General features: G+C 40.9%; 1 protein-coding gene across 1 annotated transcript in view; it reads left to right on the top strand.

The window, feature by feature from the left end:
* Positions 1 to 18297, top strand: part of P2RX5 (purinergic receptor P2X 5) — a 90987-nt gene extending 72690 nt beyond the window's left edge. The window contains exons 6-12 of the mRNA XM_056560840.1: positions 5839 to 5919; positions 7661 to 7799; positions 9699 to 9835; positions 12475 to 12568; positions 13081 to 13146; positions 14835 to 14917; positions 16234 to 18297. Coding sequence (XP_056416815.1) covers positions 5839 to 5919; positions 7661 to 7799; positions 9699 to 9835; positions 12475 to 12568; positions 13081 to 13146; positions 14835 to 14917; positions 16234 to 16330 — 697 coding nt within the window. The 3' untranslated portion in view covers positions 16331 to 18297. The remainder of the gene's footprint in view (positions 1 to 5838; positions 5920 to 7660; positions 7800 to 9698; positions 9836 to 12474; positions 12569 to 13080; positions 13147 to 14834; positions 14918 to 16233) is intronic.
* The last annotated feature ends 1309 nt before the right edge of the window (positions 18298 to 19606 follow it).

The following is a 19606-nucleotide window of genomic DNA, read 5'->3' as shown; positions in this document are numbered from 1 at the left end:
ATACATTTCTTTTCGTGATCGGAGAATTCCGTGGGTATAAGTCCCAGATTGTCAGTCCTCAAGGGTAATTCTCCTGGGTATAAATCGGACTCAATTGATGGTCTGTTAGCATAACATTTCTTAAGATTAATGTTCCTAATTGCCCGTTCCAGGTCTATTTCGAACGTTGTGGGATTGAAGTCTTCTGATAGTCCGAAATTCAGTCCTCTTGATAGTAGTGAGATGGTACTGTTATCCAATTCATGTTCAGTTAAGTTGATTACATTACTAGTAGTAACTGTTGCTAGGTCATCTATGGGTTCACTTTTCTTTTCTTTTGTTCCTTTATAACTTTTTCTCCTTGAACGTCGCGTATGGGCTTTTCTAAAGGGATATTAATTGCAGATGGATTACAGACTTGTTCAGACTTCTGTTCGTTATAGAGTGCTGTAGCGGTTTTTGGAAATTTACGGTTGGTTTTCTTCCTGTATCCATAGGATTCAGTATTATAACTTTTGGTATGCCAATTGAAGACTTTATTATTTTCGTAATCTTGCTTATCTCGTAGATATTTCTCTCTTTTATTACTTTTTGTCTCTTCTTGTAGTGTCTTCAATTTCGGTTCTATTTTAGAAAAAAAATGTGAGTAACGTGCTGTGAGTAACGTGCAATAAAATCTGCTGAATTGGAAACCCGGTGAGTGACGACTTTTCTTTATCTTCTCATGCACTGATGGTATATTCTACGTGAGTCCGAGCACCACCGTATCCCCACTCCGCTACAGCGACTTAGTGTCCACCCGCTTTCAGGTTCAGAAGTTAGCAGTGCCGAACTACTCATCTATATGCTACAGTATTTCTTCGTTACTTTTGTGTTCTGAGCACGCTGAACAATGTCTGACCCCACGCCACAAAATGTGGAAATGGACCAAGCAAGTCATGCGGATCAGCTCCTACTTGCACTCCAGCCAGGGAGAGACGACGCAGGGGGGTACTTTTTGGAATGTGAATCCACCGAAGATCTAGAGCTCATCAGCGTCAAGACGCTAGAAAACAGAATAATGTCCCTGTCAGAAAAAGAAATCGCAGTATACTGGACTGTCAATTCATTACAAGCATATGCTCAATGCGAACGAGTCCCTAGAGGACTTAGGTCCATGAAGACCCCAGCACAATATCAAGATGACAGCGTGTTTATGGATATGTGGACTAAAGCACACAACGAGCACGCTTTAAAGTTGTTACATTTAATATTAACCCGCAACCGAATGGAATATGACCGTATTTCTAAAGATCTAAATAAAGCTAAGAGTGTATATAGAAAAAGAGTGGAGAACGAAGTAGCAAGTGCGTTTTTTTCTAAAATAGAACCGAAATTGAAGACACTACAAGAAGAGACAAAAAGTAATAAAAGAGAGAAATATCTACGAGATAAGCAAGATTACGAAAATAATAAAGTCTTCAATTGGCATACCAAAAGTTATAATACTGAATCCTATGGATACAGGAAGAAAACCAACCGTAAATTTCCTAAAACCGCTACAGCACTCTATAACGAACAGAAGTCTGAACAAGTCTGTAATCCATCTGCAATTAATATCCCTTTAGAAAAGCCCATACGCGACGTTCAAGGAGAAAAAGTTATAAAGGAACAAAAGAAAAGAAAAGTGAACCCATAGATGATCTAGCAACAGTTACTACTAGTAACGTAAACAACTTAACTGAACATGAATTGGATAACAGTACCATCTCACTACTATCAAGAGGACTGAATTTCGGACTATCAGAAGACTTCAATCCCACAACGTTCGAAATAGACCTGGAACGGGCAATTAGGAGCATTAATCTTAAGAAATATTATGCTAACAGACCATCAATCGAGTCCGATTTATACCCAGGAGAATTACCCTTGAGGACTGACAATCTGGGACTTATACCCACGGAATTCTCCGATCACGAAAAGAAATGTATCGAAATGATGGTCACAGAGTTTGGGACATTGAGTGATGTACCGAGTCCAGACAACTTAACCTATAGGTTTAATAAAGGGAAGAGGTCGACATTCTCACCCCCAGTGGCACCGGGTGGGTGTTTCGACCTATTCCAAAAAGCAGTTCAAAAAGATGTGAAATCTGTCTTATATCCTCTAATAGTTAATAATTTACCTGTTAAGGAACAAGAAGCTCTAACCGAATTGAAGAAACGAAGTGATATCGTTATAGTTAGAGCGGATAAAGGAGGGAGTGTAGTGGTGGTCTCTAAGACACAATATAATGAAGAAGCCGAAAGGCAATTGACAGACCATACCACATATACTCCCCTCTTGAGTGATCCGACTAACAAGATATTAGAGAACCTGAAAGGTTTTTTGAGTAAATCTGTGTTTGAAGGCATTATCTCGAAGAAAACCGCTGATAAGTTAACTCCTGATTGTCCGTGCCCCGCAAAATGGTATCATTTACCAAAAGTGCACAAGTCACTGAGCCGACCCCCTGGGCGACCAATTGTCGCGGTGATCGGCTCAGTGACTGAGCATTTGTCTCAGTATATAGATTTTTTGCTCCGCCCTATTTTGCCCACAATTCCAGCGTACATTAAGGACACTAGTCACCTATTATCTATAGTGAATGACTTACCATGGGAAGAAGGTTGGAGTTTATGTTCCATTGATGTCACTAGCCTGTACGCCCGTATCCCCCACGATACGGGGGTGCAGGCAGTGACCGAAATTTTGAAAAGAACTGAGAACTCCAAACAATATATTAAATTTGTACAAGACGCCCTCAAATTCGTCCTACAGAACAGTACTTTTGTATATGAAGGCAGGTGGTATAGACAGGACACCGGGACCCCGATGGGGACACCGGTGTCCTGTACATACGCTAATCTGTATCTAGCTAATTTTGAGAATAACATAGTATATACTACTGCTAATCCATTCATAAAATATATAAGAACTTATGTCCGATTTGTGGACGATATTTTGTTAATATGGTCAGGAACTAAAAACCAATTTTATCAGTTCGTAGATTACCTTAATGATGCTAAGGGTTATAATATGGAGTTTACACACCAATATGGCGGAGATACGCTAGAATTCCTAGATATTAAATTGTTAGTGAAAGAAGGGAAACTAATAAGTGAAGGTTACAGGAAAGAAGTGGCAAAGAACACGATACTTCACTATCAAAGTTCCCATACACAAGCAGTTAAAAATGGTATTCCATACGGACAGTTTTTACGTTTAAAAAGAAATAACACTCAAGATTCAACATATCAAAAACAGGCAACCGAGTTAGAAAGAAGACTAATAGAACGTAACTACCCAGTAGATCTAATTAAGAAAGGGAGACAAAAAGCAGATGAGAAAAATAGAGAAGAATTATGCAGAAAAAAAATATAAAAACGCGCCCTTGAATAGGTTCATGTTCACATTTCAGAATTCACCGGTAAATAAAATGATAGAGAGAGCAATTAGGAGGAATTGGTATATACTTGAGACAGATGAAGACCTTAAAGAAATGGCAGGAAAGAAACCATTAATCTCCGATAGGAAAACGAAAACAAAGTATTGAAACGTGCACATAATACACAAAAAGACAAAGAAAAAAAGAGTAAAATAGACTGGTTAACTAGTCATGTACCAACAGGGAATTTTCAATGTAAAAATTGTAATTTTTGTAAATATAATCTTGGCTTGCAAACATTCAGAATAGGTCCAATCACCCATACGGTTAGCGAACTTATTACGTGTAAGACAAAAAACGTGGTCTATGTCATATTTTGCCCATGTGGCTTCTACTATATAGGAAAAACAATCAGACAAATGTGCGCAAGAATTAGAGAGCACTTCTACTCTCTACGCACCAAAAAGGGAGCCCCCAGATTTATTTCCCATGTAGTAGAAGCCCATGGAGGAAGTCACGAATCATTAAGGTTTGCAGGAATAGAAAAAGTAGCTGCACGACCGGGGCTAAGATCAGATAAAAACCTTCTTAGAAGAGAGACACAATGGATAATTGCTACTGACGCAACGGGAGTCTTAGGGCTTAATGATAAAGTTGATATCTCAGTTTGCTTCTAAGTATGTTTTTTACGATACTAGTCTTGACAGTCTGAACAATGAGCTAGATCTAAGTAGGAACAAGCTTAACTAAGCAACCTCCTCACCTTCTTTTAACGTCACAAGGTGTGTTAGATGGTGATAGGTCCAATTACTAAACTCACCTGTATAAGAAGATGACATGTTCCGGTAAAGAGTTAGGCCCGTTGAAGCACTACTAAGTGCGAAACACAGGTGTCGCCTTTCTGTGGTACCCCCCTTGTACCATCCGTCATCTCCCCGAGAATTGTACTACGGCTGTGAGTAACGTGCAATAAAATCTGCTGAATTGGAAACCCGGTGAGTGCCGACTTTTCTTTATCTTCTCATGCACTGATGGTATATTCTACGTAAGTCCTAGCACCACTGTATCCCCACTCCGCTACAGCGACTTAGTGTCCACCCGCTTTCAGGTTCAGAAGTTAGCAGTGCCGAACCACTCATCTATAATTTACAAATCTGTTTAACTTTCTGGAGCCAGTTGATATGTAAAAAGAAGAGGAATACTCCTTTAAGGAATTCATTTCGGCAGTAAATTCTATGCAAAATGAATGCCTACTCCAGGTGCCATGGTTCCACTGAAAAAATTCAGTGACAAAATTCGTTGCAGAATTCCCTCAGTATAAACATACCCAAAAGGGTCAAGTGTTGACTTGCAAGGATGTTACCACCAATCGGTGGCACCTGAGAGTAAGTTCCCTTCCTACTGAAGAAGAACTGGTTTTCTTATTTTTTCTAATGGAGTTTACATGCCTATAAGTATCCACACACCTCTTTACTGCTTCCATCTTGGTCGTGCACTCCACCTATTCCCTTTGGTGATTTGAACCCCTTGGGGAAATGTGGCATACATGTACGGCGCTGCCTCCTGCACTTGCATTATAGCCGGTCATTGATGGCTGCGATCATGCAGATGTCAGTTATAAACCTAGCAAATCCCACAGCATTTAAGAAGTTTTTGACAGGCACAGCACCTGTTATCGATCCGATCTGCACCCTTGCAGTGTGATTGTGTGTGTGGGGGGGCTGGTATTTCGACGGGGGTTGTTTTGGGGTTAGGCAATCGAATCCCATGGCAGCTGGAGGCCTCCTGAATACCTCAGTGCTGAGCCTTTAAACTGCCCGATAGACAAAAAAAAAAGGACAAAACGATTTTACTAAAAAAATAAAGTTGACTTATGAAAATGTATACTAGTAAAAAATTAAGCCCTCATATGGGTCTGTGGATGGAAAAATATAAGAGTTATAGCTCTTAAAAGGGGAGGACGAAAATACAAAATACAAAAAAAAAAAATTGCCCAAAACATGCGATGTCCTTGTGGGGATTAGCAGAGAATAGCTGGATCTTACATGCTCAGAATTTGTAGGCTTAGTTCTGGCCCAGGAGAGGCATATCTATAGTGTAGGGTCCATCCCGATGTGGTCATCTAACCCTGGTGGAATGGAAGACACTATTTAATCAGATGGTATGATAAGAACCCCAGTTTGTTCTATAGCCTTATTGCAATGCAAAATGATTCACAATATACATATATCTGAGGCCCATCTCCTGCAGTGAGTTGGAACGAGTTCCGAGCCAGGGAGTGAAGTGTGCACTTCCTGAGCTGACATCAGATGTTTGAGGATTCCCTTGGAGCCTTTAGCCTACTACATAAGGGATATCTTACAAGCATTGAAAGCTTTTAGGAATCTGTGTATGTTATTAGACTATATGGCTGATTTTACATGCTCATAGCATATGTTTTTTCTATCCATTAGAATACCACTGCTGGGAAAAGCCGAGAACTTTACAGTCTTTATTAAAAATTCTGTACGATTTCCAAAATTTAATTTTTCAAAGTAAGTGTCTGAAAAAATGTTTGTTTGCATTCACGTAGAGGAATCACAGAAAAGTTAACAATTTTGGATTTATATATTATTGATGTTTTAATGGCTTTGGGATGCCAACATGTTATCTTTATTTATGGGCATAATAGAGGGGTGGACCCATCCAATCACAACAACTAGTGGCTCCTGTTTTGGCAGACTCAAGCCTTTCTTGAATTACATGGACATAAATTCATCTAAATGACTACATGTGTCACAAAGCTGGCTGTGGTTTCTGTTTAAAGGAATCAGGGCGATCAGCTGATCACTCCTGCAGCCACATTTTGAAAATGGTTAAATGAGACAACCTAGATGTGTAGGGGATTTGGATATATGGCAGCTATAAAGTTATTTTAAAGTGCATCTGTCACTTAAAAGTTCTGATTGTTTGTTGTCTGGGTGTTCAGGTCCCCACTGATCACTAGAACCAGTGGGGAGAAGTATACGACTGAGTGCTTCTTTCCCCGTCCATCTGCAGAGGACAGCTCTATAGACTTACTATGAAATAACCATTTAAAGGAGGTCTCCAGTACTGAAAAATTTATCCCCTATCCCAAGGATAGGGGATCATCTTAAGATCGCGGGGGGTCCCAGTGGTCGGACCCCCCATATGGGGCCCTGGCAGTCAGCGGGAAGGGGGAATGTCAACCACCGCAAGAAGTGGCGGCCGACACGCCCCCTCAATACAACTCTATGGGAGGGCCGGAGCGCTGCCTTCGGCAATCTCCGGCTCTCCCATAGCCCTGTACAGAGGGGACATGTCGGCCGCCGCTTTGTGCTGTGGTTAACACGTGCTATCTGGTTGGAGAGCCAGGGCTCCATACGGGAGATTGCGGGGGGTCCCAGCGGTTGGACCCCCATGATCTGAAACTTATCCCCTATTCTTAGGATAGGGGATACGTTTTTCAATACTGGACAACTCCTTTAAAGGGGTACTCCTGCGCTTAGACATCTTATCCCCTATCCAAAGGATAGGGGATAAGATGCCTGACCGCGGGGGTCCCGCTGTTGGGGACCCCCGTGATCTTGCACGCAGCACCCCAGTTAAAATCAGTCCCCGCAGCATATTCACTCCGGGTCTGATTACCGGTGACCACGGGGCCGGCAGCGTGTGACGTCACGCCTCCGCCCCCGTGTGACGTCATGCTCAGCCCCTAAATGCAAGCCTATGGGAGAGGGCATGCCCCGTGGTTGCCGGTAATCAGACCCGGAGTGAACATGTTCCGGGGACTGATTTTAACTGGGGTGCAAGATCACTGGGGTCCACAATGGCGGGACACCCGCGATCAGGCATCTTATCCCCTATCCTTTGTATAGGGGATAAGATGTCTAAGGGCAGGAGTACCCCTTTAATGCCACATGGATTGAGCAGGGAGAGAACGGACTAAGGTAATGCTTCTCCCCACTGGTTCTAGTGAACAGTAGAGGTCTAAACACCCAGACCTAGATTGATCAAAACTTTTGACATGTCTCTAGGACATATCATATAAAAAGTACACATTTACGAAATAATGGCACAAAACTTTTACCCATTTAGAATAAGAAATTACAAAATAAATAATAAACATTCACCTTAAAAGTATTCTGCTACCTTCCTCTAATCTTTCTCATAGAATAGGAAAACACAGCGTAACACAGACTAATACAAATATGTAAAAGGTGTCTGAAGAAAAGATCTTTTCCCCTCATGTATTGTCTATATTCTTTCTCATAGAGCTAACATTTTGAGCACAGAAGACGACTCATTTCTTAAGACATGTCGATATAGTAAAGAAAACCACTACTGTCCTATCTTTTACTTAGGAAAAATTGTCTCGTGGTCGGGAAATAAGTTTCCGGAAATGGCAATGGAAGTAAGTTATATAAGTTTATATCATGTGAAAGATTAAGAATGTGTTTATGGTATTTACAGTAAAATGGGCAATTCTCTCTGTATACTACTATAAGTGCAGTCACATGTAGATTATTTGCTGTCGATTTTCATCTCATTTAAATCAATAGAAATGTGGATGTGATTTAGAAAATCCCATTCAAATGCTGCTGTACACACAATCTGTGAGGAAATTAACCTGCAGTGTGGATTTCAAACCTGCAGAATGTCAATTTTGATGTTGGCTATGCTGCAGAATTGAACATTGTCATGTGAATTTTCCCCATTGACTACAACAGGGAAGTATCTGTAACAAATTTGCAGTATTGCAAGGCAGCCTCATGTGGTGAGGATTTAATTTAGTAAATTCCCCATATATATATATATATATATATATATATATATATATATATATAATTATTATTTAAGTTTTATTAAAGTTTTACCATACAAATGAAGTAAACAACATAATGAGGCAAACAATAAAGGCATAGGCATAAGTACAACATATATACAGAAGTCATATTTAACAGAAGATGATGGCCATGTCCATAGGGTAGGCCGCTCTAGCACATTAAAGTGTTAAAAAAAATATTTCATGAAGGAACAATGGTTCCCAACATTAACACCCAACATAGTATGACATAGGAGTAGTTACAACCTGTAGCAAACATTACCTCCCGGGGTTGCCAGGAAGAACAGACAATGAACAAAAACACAAGGAGAGACAAACAAAACTCATGGAGGGAGGGTATATGAAAGGTGGAGGGGAACCCTACAAAAAACCAATGAGTAAACAGAGATAGATGGTTAAGGTGAATTATCCAAATAAGTTATTCACAGCTGCGTACTTGCATAAAGGGCTTTTTGTGAATAAAACTTGTAATTTGTCATAATCCAATTAAATGTGGACTTTACCAAGTTTCAAAGCAATAGCTTGGGTATTCCAACTCATAGCGTCCTTGTACCCCTAGGTGCCTCAGGAATCAGAGCATTCAATAGAGCTTGTTCTGACCTCTTTCTAAGGTTTACTGCCATGACTAAATAAATCAGATCATAAATATAAATCCAAAAACATTGCACATGGAGGCAGTCCGTGTTTTGGCACTTACGGAAACACAGTGCTCATGTATCACCGGCTCTTCCATAGAGATGCATGGTGGGAGCGTGTCAACGGTTCGTGCCACTGTCAACACGGCTTCATTCATGGGGAAAGCTGGGCGCCAAGCAGGTATCGCAGGGTGGGCCCAGGGGGCGGATCACCGCGATCAGACACTTTTCCCTATCATTTTTCTAAACTGGACTACTCCTCCAAGGGTGCATTCACACCACGTTTTTTTCATACGGTCAAAAGATCCGGCTGCGGGATGTCAAAACCGGGCGCTCCCGTATCCTAGCTGGACCCAGAACGCATCTCATTCATTTGAATGAGCCAACCGGAGTCACATAGTGAGTTAAGCAAACTTTTCAAAAATTCACTTCGACGGGTTCACCAAATTTTATCAGAAAGTTCTGTTCTGAGCAAATAAGTTTGTACTGAACTTTTGTAGGATTTTTTTTCATACAAAAAATCATTAGCAGTCACATTAAAAAGAATTTTTTCTATATAGGCAAGTTAGAATGGAATGATATAGTTAATAAAAGCTATGATTCCCCCTAGCGGGCTTTGTAGGCATGTACTGAATGCGTATGACTATTTTGCTTTTTTTTAAATCTTTTATAAATGTGTATTTTAATTATCTTTTAAAAAATGTTACCATGCGAAACTGCACATAGCAACAGTATAACACAATTGTAATAAAAATATATGTGATAACATATAATATATTATTTACAATATATGTAATAGTTGTAATAACAAAACATGCTTCTTTTTATTCAGGGTGGAGTGATTGGCATTCAGATAGAATGGGACTGTAACCTGGACAGAGATGCTTCTGAGTGTCATCCTCACTATACATTTACTCGCTTGGATAATAAATTCACAGAAAAATCTGTTTCTTCAGGATACAATTTCAGGTATATACATTTCTAACTAAACTAGAACTAAAAATAAATATGACGATGAGGATTTCATTATGGTGATAAATATTGTCACATATTCTCAATCCAGAGAAAATGTGGTATTATATACTGGCAGTTCCAAATATTTGTCAACCATGTTGGGAAACGCTGCTAAATCTTGACTAGTGACTTACCTGGAGACGACTTTGTGTACTGTCATGCACAAATACATAGTGCTCCATAGGATTTTTTATATTATAATATATATATTTATTTTATATAAGGCAGTCATCTGCCTACTGAGCAAAGGACATGGATCAGTAGTTAGATCAGTTTCCACCAACGTTCCAGAAATATGCAAGTAAATGCAGTGCACAGCAGTCCTCATGATGCAAATAGAAGTCCTGTAGCCAGCACTTACATGTATAAGATTTCCATTTATTTAAAGGGATACTCCGGTGGAAAAAAAAATTTTTTAATCAACTGGTGCCAGAAAGTTAAACAGATTTGTAAATGACTTCTATTTAAAAATCATAATCCTTCCAGTACTTATCAGCTGCTGTATTCTCCAAAGGAAGTTCTTTTCTTTTTGAATTTCTTTTCTCTCTGACCACTGTGCTCAACTGTCCTGAGCAGGAGAAAATCACCATAGCAAACCTATCCTGCTCTGGACAGTTCCTGACACGGACAGAGGTCTCAGCAGAGAGCACTGTTGTCAGACAGAAAAGAAAGAAAAAAAAATTCCTCTGTAGTATATAGCAGCTGATAAGTACTTAAAAGATTAAATGGGCACTGTCAGATACAAAACTTTGTTGTATATTTTGCCAAAACATTAACCTTTCTAATATACTTCATAAGAAAGTGTTATTTTCATTTTTATAGAAATCATGGCTTATAAAATCATGGCTTTGTTCAAGGACAAAGTCCAGTATGTAAGGGTGGGCTAGCAGTCCTCTGTGCTCTCTCCTGTCTGATATTACTCCTCTGTGCTCTCTCCTTTCTGATAGTACGCCTCTGTGATCTCTCCTGTCTGATAGTACTCCTCTGTGCTCTCTCCTGTCTGATAGTACTCCTCTGTGATCTCTCCTGTCTGATAGTACTCCTCTGTGCTCTCTCCTGTCTGATAGGACTCCTCTGTGCTCTCTCCCGTCTGATAGGACTCCTGTGTGCTCTCTCCTGTTTGATAGGACTCCTCTGTGCTCCTTCCTGCCTGATAGGACTCCTCTGTGCTCTCTCCTGTTTGATAGCACTCCTCTGTGATCTCTCCTGTGAGTTAGCACTCATCTGTGCTCTCTCCTGTCTGATAGCACTCTTCTGTGCTCTCTCCTGTCTGATAGCACTCCTCTGTTCTTTCTCCTGTCTGATAGGACTTCGCTGTGCTCTATCCTGTCTGACAGCACTGCTCTGTGCTATCTCCTGTCTGATAGGACTCCTCTGTGCTCTCTCCTGTCTGATAGCACTTCTCTGTGCTCTCTCCTGTCTGATAGCACTCCTCTGTGCTCTCTCCTGTCTGATAGGACTCCTCTGTGCTCTCTCCTGTTTGATAGGATTCCTCTGTGCTCTCTCCTGTCCTATCAGACAGAAGAGAGCGCAGAGGAGTTCTAGCCCACCCTCACTTACTGGACTTTGTCTATGTCAGTGCTTCAACTTGGACGAAGCCACATGATTTTATAAGACATGATTTCTATAAAAAGGAAATAACATTTTTATTATGAGGTATTTTTTTTTAATAGAAGTAATTTACAAATCTGTTTAACTTTTTGGCACCAATTGATTAAAAGAAATAGTTTTCCACCGGAGTACCCATTTAAACTCCAGTAAACTCCTTCATACAGCAACATCATGTGGATATAAAGTCACCCCAAGAATGTCTAACATGTTTTAGGCTTTAAAGGGGTACTCCAGTGGAAAACAATTTTTTTCATATCAACTGGCTCCAGAGCTGTACTCGCAGCTGTCTGCTGCGAGCACAGCTCAGCCCTGACATCGCTAGGATCGAGCAAGCTGAACCTGGCAATGTTCGGTAGTTCGACGAGCCGTGAACCTCTCAAGTCCAGATCGAATCCGGGTTCGGTGGGCTAGGGACACTTAACTCTACTCATAACTCATCTTTGCTAGCATGGATGGAGTAACAGCAGATGACCAGTTTCAGGGCCATTGCTGGGGAACAGAAAGCCAAGACTCCAGTGAGCAAAAAGTGTGACAACGGTATCACTGAGCAGTGAAAACAGATTCCTGTTGCACCATGTTGATGAGAGGGTCAAACTTTGGCACAAGCGGCATGCATCATTAACTCCTTTAGGTGTCAAGCATTCAGGCTGATGAAGGTGCGGGGAATGTTTTCTTGACATACCCTGGGTCCTCTGATACCTATGGATGAACTCTTGGACAGTAGGTCTTATCTATGCATTATGGCCAATTTAAGTTCATCCCTTCATCTCAGCTGTTTACTCCTATGTGGCAGAAGAACACTTTCAGCAGGACAGTGCTAAAAATACAGCAAAATGTTAAGTTTATCCCTAACACTTCCATTACGCCTCAATACTCTCAATACTAAACTGTAATATTATAGAAGAGGCAGGTAGTTAATACTGACCACCACCAATATCACTATGAAATAGTACTAACACCTGTACATATCTATTTCACTTGAGGTATGCAAAGTACTATCGTGATGCTAATGGAACAGACTATAGGACACTGATAAAGGCTTATGGTATTCGCTTTGATATCATGGTGAATGGAAAGGTAAGCCATTTTTTTTTTATAAACAAAACATATATGCAAAGTGTTAGTGTAGTATTGTTATCTTTTAGCTGTCGGTACTATATATTGCTCGGGAACAGGGCCAGTTGTGATGAAGTCCTTAGAAATTGACTGTCCAGTCCTAGTGGACCATCTCTTTTGCTATGTCCTGTGCCACATTGTAACAAGTGCAGATTTCGTTGAGCCTATGACAGGGCTTGGCAACTGTGCAGGGGAGGGGGATAAGTGTCTGATAGTGGGGCATTCTCCGTCATCTCAAGAACGGGGACCCAGAGTCTCCCATTAATAGAAGCAGATTACTGGTCCAGGATGTATTAAAGTAAATTATTTACGATATGGCATTAGGGAAATGTTGATAAAACTGTTCACTTTTATAATACTTTGTATCCGGAAATTCACTTGAATTGCAAAGTTTCTGTATTATCATTTGAACCACAGTAATACCATTCTTGGCATAACATATAAAATAAATTACTTTTAATGTGTTTTTACAGGCTGGAAAGTTCAACATTATACCAACAATTATCAACATTGGCTCTGGCTTGGCATTGATGGGTGCGGTAAGGAGCAAATGACAGATATCACAAAAAATGTACATTAACCTGTGGGTTAACCAGTTAACATGTTTGTGCATAAACAAATGTATTATCAAACCGCACAAGTAGAAGCAATTGGCAAATACATTGGCAAAATGACAAAATGGGATGCTGGCGTATATATGCACAGACAGGCCCAAACCTCATTGACTTTAGTCAATGACTATGTTTGGTTCATTTTCCTAACATATAGTTGTTTTGGGTTCCTGTCAATACATGTATACATTTGGAAAATGACCTGAGCATAGCCTCTAGCTTACTACACTTGGGCCACTAGAGTCAAAAGGGTCTGCGCACGTATACATTGGCATTACATTTTGCCAGGATGCCAAACTATGGATGCGATGTATCAGCATATTATATGAACCTACCCTTACAATGTAGTGTTGAGCGGCAAAGGCCATATTCGAATTCGCAATATTTCATGAATATATGGACGAATATTCATCATATATTCGCTAAATTCGCACATTTGTAATATTTGCGTTTTATTTTTGCATATATGAAAATTTGCATATGCGAAAATTTGGATATGCGTAAATTCACATATGGGAAAATTAGCATATAAAAAGTTGCATACGCGAAAATTCGAATATGCGAAAATTTGCATATGCAAATGTTTGCATATGCGAAAATTCGCACGCCAGTCTCACACAGTAGTATTAGAGCCTTCTTTACACCACACAAGCTGGAAGCAGAAAGGGGTGATCACTGTGATGTGTACTGTGGAAAAAAAACGAATATTTGTAATTGCGAATATATAGTGCTATATTCGCAAATTCACAAATAAAATTCACATTGCGAATATTCACAAGCAACACTATTACAATGTAATACATGGTGGGGTTGAGTTCACCAGAGCAGAAGCTGATCCTGAACTAGAGACTAATATAACATCCTAATTCCCTAAATAACAATACTTTCCCTTTCCTTATTGAAATGAAAACAGTATGTCATTCCACCCACTATACTTACCTCACACGTGCTCTGCAATGTCCACCACACCTGAGTGCCAAATATCATGACTGGAAATCTAGATCCTATCGTCAGCAATCACAATTACCCCAGATGCTTACCCCAGGGTACAAAACCCTCTATATGTCGCAACTCCCTTGAAACTTAGCTTTTATTGAAGTAAATGTAAAATGTAAAGCCATGATTAGGACCTCGTGATGACTATGATGAATCACCCAAACATGTAGAGGGGGCTAGTTTTGGTGTCTTTAATAAGTGCATTGTGCTCCAATTAATCATTAGAGGCGAGAGTTCCCCACATTTATGTGGTGAGCATTACAGGCCTCCACTTTTTTGCCAGTAGTGTGGATATATATCCATTATACTATTGGGGCCAATTCACTATTTTTTAACAGTACGTTCTAATCACGGTTTAAATTTACATTTACTTCAATAAAAGCTAACTTTTAGGGGAGTTGTGACATATAGAGGGTTTTTGTACCCCGGGCTCTTTTGAGCATCTGGGGTAATTATGATTGTTGTTAAAAGGGGACCCCGCACTCCTGTATTTGGGGTTTTTGTGTAAGCCTAGATCCTATCTTCTTTCCTTTAAACTCTAAAAATTAGCAGAGGGGACACATATAGGTCTTGGATTGTTAGTACAGATTTGTGTATTGACTTTTTTCCTTTTTCTTCAGGGAGCTTTCTTGTGTGACTTGGTCTTGCTGTATTTCATCAAAAAAAGTAACTTTTACAGAGACAAGAAATTTGAAGAACTAAAGTAAGTATCATTTATAAACTCAAGAACTATTTCTATCTTTAAGGTAAAAGGGTATTCTGATATGAGACTTTATAGGGTACCTATATCCAGGTGGTGGTCCCAATCCATAAGACATACCATAAATATTTAATAGTTGGAGGTCCAAATCCATAGGAACTGCATGTCTGACATTCACAATCAAGGTAATCAGGAGACCCCAAATTAACAACACAAATAATCCAGCAGCAGCCAATAGTTATATATAGTTACACATATGTAAGGCTGGAAAAAAGTTAAATGGAGCTGCTCCCACCTAGTGTCCGAAGGAGCAGCTAACCCTGGCACAGAACATGTAATACCTTCCTGTGCTGTACGGAGGCGCTACCAGACACCAGTCAGTGCATGCACTTCAGTAATACAGGTGTTTTATCAGTAAAATGCCCATTCTGATTGGTCAGTTCTTCCAGCCATTGACAAGTTTCACAGATCTGGATTGTCTGTAGCATTGTATGTTGAGTCTGATTTCGAGTTACAATGGTCCAGAAAAGTTGAAAATACTGTAACCTGAGGCCATTATAAGCTGAGGGATCACTGTACAAAAACTCATGAGACAGAAGCCATTTTTCCTCATTTTAAGGGTAAAAGTTCATTTATCCAGAATAAATTCCTGGATCAACATCCCTTCTACAGAAACTAGTAACTATAACCTGCAATACTATTATCCTCCAAAAATGTATCCAGGCCCCTTTTAGACTCTTGTTGAGTTCACCATGACCACTTCCTCTGGCAGAGAGTTCCATAGTCTCACTGCTCTTACAGTAAGGAACCCTCGTTTGTATTGGTGTACAAACCTTCTTTCCACTAGACGTAGAGGATGCCCCCTTGTTATAGATACAGTCCTGGGCATAAATAAGTCATGGGAGAGATCTCTGTACTGTCCCCTGATATACTTCTACATAGTAATTAGGTCTCCCCTAAGCCACCTTTTTTTCTAAACTAAATAACCCTAATTCTGATAATCTTTCTGGGTACTGTAGTCCTCCCATTCCCCGCATTACCCTGGTTGCCCGTCTTTGCACCCTCTCCAGCTCCACTGTATCTTTCTTGTACCCTGGTGCCCAGTACTGTACACAGTATACTATATGTGGTCTGACTAGTGATTTGTACAGCGGTAGAATTATTTCCTTGTCGTGGGCATCTATGCCCCTTTTGATGCACATCATTTATTTGCTTTGGTAGCAGCTGCTTGACTGATTGCAGATAATAGAGAAGTACTCTATGCATATTGTAGCTTTCCATGTATACTTAAATATTGTATATTGCTTTATATATCACAGATCGTCCAAGAAAACCTTGCCAGTCAATGGTCTAATGAAATCAAAAAGCCATGATGCCATAAACCAGATGAAACAGCTACAGAGTGTGGAAACCTAACTACTGAGGCAAGGGACACACTTTATGATAAAAAAGAAGTGCCGGTCAGGGAGATTTGTATGGCTGGACACACTGACATAATAGTGGGGTACATCCATGAACCTTTGTTTTCCCAACTATACTGCTTCTAAAAGCCATCACGCTGGTGTGAGCCGGATTCCGTATATGAAGATTTCCTGCAGCATGAACCTCTACATTGGGTGGTTCCATTACTGAGTATACAGCTATTTTGCTGCACCCTTTAAACACCAGGACATTCTGATTCACCATGTATTCTCCTGCTGGTCCAATTCTCTGGAGAACAAGCACTTTAGAGACTCATCAAAAACACAGCGGCGAGCTACATTCACTGCTTTGCGGGTAGAAGACAGTGTTGTTTTCTTGGCTTCCTACATCTTGACCACTTGACGTGGTATTTTGATATGTACTGATCATCCTGGAGCATGCCTCGGGTCACACATTGCAAAGCTAATGTGCAGCTCTGTAATGTCTACAATAAATGGGAAACCAGTATTTTTAGAGATATGTTATCTTATTACAAGCTATACGGGGCTTGCAAGAAAGAGTCATGTGACAAATCTGTTGGTGATGCAATATACTAAGGATCAGTGTTCACTGTGACATTAGGATAGTTGAGGACGATGTACTACAGAAGGCTATGCTCTTTATAGGGGTCAGGAATGTGAATAATGTGAATGTATAGAACACTGCAAGGCACAATTATAGATCGTGCATGATGGTGCCTTTGTTCCCTTAATTCCTCCCCAACATTTGGCGTACATCAAAATATCCTAGAGGAATTAAACTAAGGGCCCAGGAGCTGACACCCACCTGCAATGGCTAGGATTGGAGATAACTCTGATCCCGACTGTTTCACCCCTTAGACATTGCAGTGGATTGAGATTGCAGGGGCTGAGCTGTTAGTAGAGGGAGCCCCTATGTCACCTGGTTGGAATCTCAGCTGTGAACCTAGTATAGGCCACCAGGTCTGCCATGTTAATACACCTAAAAAAAACTGCCAAACAATGGCACCACATTACATTAAACATAGTCCCCATTTAACTCCCAGATATGTGAATGACTGTCCCCTACCTATCTACAGGCTTTCTCCATCATTAAATAACCTAATTTGCATATAAAAGGCATATATCTCATCCATGGAAAGGACTACTAGAACAATAAAGGTATTGCCCAGAATCATGATGACTTGCATTATGTAGCCAGAAGGTTAGGTTTCCACACATTTTTTTCTGGTGTTTTTTGGAAATCTGCCACTACAATTTTTCAGCCACAGCCAGAAGTGTATTAAAAAAGGAATCGGAAATATAAAGAAAGGACTTATACGTCTCCTTCCTACTAGATTCACTTCTAACTGCAGTGGCAGTACTCCAAAAAAAACTAGCCTTAGCATTTTTTTACACCAGTTTTCCTTTTGAAAAGCTCACTTTTAGGCTAGGTTCAGACTACGGACTCCGGATTCCGAGTGCGGCCAGCGCTGACTGAATCAGTCAGTGCTAGGACCCTGCAGACACTGCAGTCTCCAATAGACTGCAATGTGTTCCGCGTGGATTTCCGCCTGAAGAAAGAGCAACGCCATTCTTCAGGCGGAAATTTCCAAGCGGATTTTCCGTTCACAAATTCCGCTTCACAAATTCCGAAGTGTGAATTTGTGAACGGAAACCCATTCACTACACTATACATTTTAGCAAGCGGAATTTCCGCCTGCAATTTCAAAGCGGAATTGCAGATGGAAATTCCGTAGTCTGAACCTAGCCTTAAGGGATCGAGAGTCCCTTTTTTGTGAGACTGGTCTGTAGAGAAACCCTTTTGTACCTCCTCTCCACTTAGATAGAGAATCTGTCAGCCGCCCCTCTGTAGTGACCTTATTCATGAAGGGGTGTTGTTAGGGCTGGTTCACATCACGTTTTCTCCCATACAGGAGTGCATACGGCAAGGGGGGGGGAGCTAAAACCTTGCACTCCCGTATGTAATTCATTTCAATGAGCCGGCCAGAGTGAAACGTTCGGTCCGGTCGGCTCAATTTGTTTTGCCGTATGCGCTTTTCCCCCAGACCTAAAACTGTGGTCAACCACGGTTTTAGGTCCGGTTGTAAAATCGCATACGGCGCAAAAATGAGCTGACTGGACCGAACGTTTCACTCCGGCCGGCTCATTGAAATGAATTACATACGGGAGCGCATAGAAAGGCATACGGGAGTGCAAGGTTTTAGCTCCCCCCTGCTGTATGCGCTCCCGTATGGGAGAAAACGTGATGTGAACCCAGCCTTTGGCAGTCGGGCAGCAGTATAGATGCACTGAGGGGTAAAGGATATTACAGATAAACGGCACACCTGCCGGTCCATCTGCCGGTTAGGATCCTCTAATTTCCTTTAATAACTACACCCTATATTAAATTATCATTTTCTCATAATATATTAAAATGTGTTGGTACAACTACGTAAATGTGACAAACCCATAAAAGAATGATGGTGTTAAAAGGGTTTACTGGTGAAAAGGTTTTCTCTACAAACATGCCCAGGCTGTCAAAAAACAAAACAAAACCTATACTTACTTCCCTGTGGTCCACGCAGCCTCCGGTATCACTGCTTCTGGTCTCTGTCGTGGTCCACTACCTGGTGCTCAGGGTCAAGATGTCAATCAGTCCAATTTCCCCAAAGTCAAATAGCCACACAGCTTTTCACTGTCTGAGGCGGCACACCACTTTGGCCAGTGTGACGCATTGGGCCCCAACATCAGGAATTGAAGTTCATCAGAGACCGGGTGTTAGTGTTGGCACAAGACATAAGCGCTCAATCACTGGCCACAGTGGTGTCCTGCCTTACAGTGAAAAGATGTGCGGCAATTTGACTTCTTGACCCCCAGCACCAGAAAGTGGAGTGTGGGGAAGAATGGGAGCAGCAATATCGGAGCCCAGGGGAACCGAGTGTGGTTTAAAATCCTTTTAAGGCCATTCTAATAGAAAGTATGAATTTGTGAAGAAGAAATGATGGCTGTGGGTCATAGCAATACAGGAAGAATGGGCTATATGGCTTGACATCACTGGGAAACATAACTATTCAGCTTACATAGGAAATATAGAGTCATGTTTTTCCATATTCCCATACTGTAGGCTTGTACAGGGCTGGTGCAAGAATTTTTGCCACCCATTGACCCCACCCATTGCCTCCACCCATCGACACGGCCCACCTTACTACTGGGGCGACACACTGTAACAAACCCCCTCCTGACGTGACGGTGGTTCTGGCTGGACAGGTGC

Source organism: Hyla sarda, chromosome 2, assembly GCF_029499605.1.
Source record: "Hyla sarda isolate aHylSar1 chromosome 2, aHylSar1.hap1, whole genome shotgun sequence".
NCBI classification, from domain to species: Eukaryota; Metazoa; Chordata; class Amphibia; order Anura; family Hylidae; genus Hyla; species Hyla sarda.
The sequence above is the reverse complement of the archived record's forward strand: the minus strand, read 5'-3'. Positions and strand labels throughout refer to the sequence as shown.